Raw genomic sequence first — 3672 nt, 5'->3', positions numbered from 1 at the left:
TATAAGAGTAGAATATTAACAGATGGGGCCGGTTGGCACTTCAGACGATTTATGTCGTCCTCTTTAGTGTTCCTTCAAGCAGAAGCTTCCCCTCCCAGTGTCTGCTGCTGAAGGGCCCCTGAGCAAGGCGCTCCGTGGCCCCTAGCAGCTGGAGGGCCGACAGTCAGGGTCTGACCCTTGACCCCTGACCCCTGACCCTTTGAAGGTTACAACAGGCAGCAGAAGGAGCGGTCGATAAAGTTGAAGGTGAAGAGTTTACCGGGGCGCGCGTGGGCGGTGGCTGTCTGGTGGGGCCGTCCCACAGGATTACCCGCCCGTGTGTGTGTGTGTGTGTGTGTGTGTGTGTGTGTGTGTGTGTGTGTGTGTGTGTGTGTGTGTGTGTGTGTGTGTGTGTGTGTGTGTGTGTGTGTGTGTGTGTGTGGGACCCGTCACAGATGTTGATCTGAATGGGTCCACAGGCCTAGCCCCTCCCCCCTCCTACCTTGCTCCATCAGTCAAACCCAAAGCACCTTCTCCGTCCCTGTGTGTGTGTCGGCAGATTAGGAGGTGATGAATGTATAATCTGCCCCCAGCAGCGGCGGTCGGCCTTTTCCAGACCCCGCCTCCTTCCCTCCCAACGGGGGGGGGGGGGGGGGGTTCTGTTTTAGAGACCGGATTAGAGCGGTTATAACCGAGCGACCTTGTTCGGAAAACCCACTCCTGTGCGCCGTCTCGGTAACCTGTGCGTAACCAAGGTTACGGGTCCGGTTTTGGACGGACGGACGGACGGACCGGACTCCGTCGGTGCCACACACACCCATGGGTTCGGCCCCGTGATTCGCTGGTTTTCATCCGACTCAACGTCGCCCATAGCTGGTTGTTTTAGTTGCCATGACGCACAGGGGGGTGAGGGGGGGGGGGGGGGGGGATATTCCGATGTTGATGGGATGTTGGGATAGATCGGAACGTCCTGGAAGATTGAGATGAGGAGTTTTAGTCTAGTGGATCTGCGTCCACCGTCTCTCTCCCATATTATGTGCAGATGACGCTATCTTTCTTGTAACGTTTGAGCCGGGTTTTCTGGGAAATCGAGTTCCGAGGATGATGTCACATCACAGATGACTGGAATTAACCGAAACGACTTCAGCGTGTGTTTAGAAAGGACTTTAATCACGTTAACTTCAGTTTGGATAGTTTTTAATCACATTTTCTCCGTAAGCACTTGGACTTTTAGCTTGATTAAATATGCATTAGACACACACACACACACACACACACACACACACACACACACACACACACACACACACACACACACACACACACACACACACACACACACACACACACACACACACACATATTGTTTTGCTGCTGGGTTTGGGAGTGTGTTGTCTTGAGGTTAGGGGGCGTGGTCTAATGTGCCTTCAACAGGAGAGCCAACCACAAGTCTTACATAAGCTCTGCACCTGCTCAGCGCTCAAGTTTTTTCACCATCACTTGATGTTCTCTTAGGAGTCTGGATGGATCAAATGAGTGTGTGTTGTTTATCAAATGCTCTGTCTCCCCTCTCCCTCTCTCTTCTCTCTCTCTCTCTCATCCCTCCCTCCATCTATCTAGTGCTAGATCACTCTCTCTAATCTCTCCCCCGTCCCTTATCCAATTCACTTCATTTTCCGTCTGTGCCCGTCATGCTGGTGCCAAAACACACACACACACACACACACACACACACACACACACACACACACACACACACACACACACACACACACACACACACACACACACACACACACACACACACACACACACACACACACACACACACACACACACACACCACAGTCGGTCTGTGTCAGGTCTAGTCTAGCAGCTGTCTCAGCACTGCCTTATGAGAACTAACTAATGAGCTTTACTTCTTTCTCCATCTATCTCAGTCTGTTTCTCTCTCTCTGTCTTTTCGTTGTTCCTCTCTCTCTCTCTCTCTCTCTCCCTCCCTGTCTGTCTGTCTTTCTGTTTCCTTACCTCGTTTTCTCTCTTTCACCATCACTCTCTCCGTTCACTCTCTCACTCTCATTTGTGTGTGTGTGTTTGTTTTGGCCCAGTATAATTTGATTGTCCTAAAAAATAAAGTACACCAGGTGGTTGAGCGAGGACTTAAGATACGGTGTCTGTGTGTCTCTCTGCCTGTCCGTCCGTCTGTCTGTCGTTATTAAGTAGGCTGTCGCCCGTGGCAGCTGCCGCCCGGCAACAGAAGACGGGTGGGCGCTCGCTGCGCCACACCGGTACAGCCGGGGCGTCCTATCGGCCAATCAGTCGCCTGATAACGTCCTGTAATTAGTTCACCGCGCCGGTCTCTATTGTATCCCGCAGCTTTGTTTAACGCTCTGATTGAGTCCGGTGCTGTTCTCTATTGTTGAGGTCCGCTAATTACCCCCCCCCCCCCCCCCCCCCCCCCCCCCTCTCTCTCTCTCTCTCTTATCGCTGAGAACTGCTGAACACTTGAATTTAATTAAAGTTGTTGTCACGGCAGCGACGGAACCTGCTGGTTTCATTACATCAGGTAGTTAGCGCAGCTAGTCTGCTAGTCAGTGCTGGAGCTAACAGTCTGCTAGCTAACGCTGGGGCTAACAGTCTGCTAGCTAACGCTGGGGCTAACAGTCTGCTAGTTGGTGCTGGAGCTAAGAGTCTGCTGGCTAGCGCTGGAGCTAAGAGTCTGCTGGCTAGCGCTGGATGGCTAGCGCTGGAGCTAAGAGTCTGCTGGCTAGCGCTGGAGCTAAGAGTCTACTGGCTAGCGCTGGTGCTAAGGGTCTGCTGGCTAGCGCTGGAGCTACGAGTCTGCTATCTAGTGCTGGAGCTAAGAGTCTGCTATCTAGCGCTCAAGCCAACAGTCTGCTAGCTAGCGCTGTTAGCTAGTGCTGGAGCTACAATCTGTTTGCCGTCGCTGGATGTATATACTCTGTGCTAGCCAGCGCCGGAAGACTGCACTGCACACTGCAGGGGTCAGCGGTTCGATGCCCACTGTGGCCTCAACAAAGCAGGAGCTATGATTTGTATATTGATCGGACAATGTGTGCATCTCCCTCCACCTGTTTTCTGTCATTCCGCCTGGGGGTTCATTCTGCCCGCCCTGGGGGGGCGTTATCGATAAAATGTACACGCTACAAAGAGGGAAACCAATAAAGCGAATAAATGCTACTCAATGACGGAGTGCCTTAAACGTCCCTCCTAGCGTCTGCTCGTGTGGACACTTGGCCCCATGACAGAACATTTACATCGAGGCCATTTAGCAGACAAAGCGACCTACAACAGTTGATGCACACATTCACACACCGGCGACGGCGGAGTGGACCACGCAGGGCGACGGGCGGGCTCGAGCGCTTCCATCAAACGGACATAGGGTGAGGCGCCCTGCTCAGAGACACCTCGGCACTCTGGGGGCGATCGAACTAGCGTCCTTCTGGTTATCGGCCAACCGGCTCTAACCTCCTGAGCTAAGCCGGGCGCTACCTAGAACTCTTTGAAGGATGGTCCGAGGGTTGTGTGACATGCCTGCTCCCGGTGTGTCTGCGGTCCGTTCTGGGGAGAGACACGCCTTCAGTGAACCAACCCGTCGGCCGCGTGTGTTTCAGGCTCCAGCCCTTCATCACCGGACAGCCTGCGAAGAAGGTGGCCGTGGAACAGGTGAGA

General features: G+C 53.4%; 1 protein-coding gene across 2 annotated transcripts in view; it reads left to right on the top strand.

The window, feature by feature from the left end:
• LOC132457285 (transcription factor IIIB 90 kDa subunit-like) overlaps nucleotides 1-3672 on the top strand; it is a 47811-nt gene that overhangs the window by 38212 nt on the left and 5927 nt on the right. For both annotated transcript variants that reach the window (XM_060051514.1, XM_060051515.1), the window contains one exon: nucleotides 3615-3666. In XM_060051514.1, the coding sequence (XP_059907497.1) occupies nucleotides 3615-3666 (52 nt within the window). The remainder of the gene's footprint in view (nucleotides 1-3614; nucleotides 3667-3672) is intronic.

This window comes from Gadus macrocephalus, chromosome 5 (assembly GCF_031168955.1).
Source record: "Gadus macrocephalus chromosome 5, ASM3116895v1".
Classification (NCBI taxonomy): Eukaryota; Metazoa; Chordata; class Actinopteri; order Gadiformes; family Gadidae; genus Gadus; species Gadus macrocephalus.
This window is presented reverse-complemented; position numbering and strand designations above follow the sequence as displayed.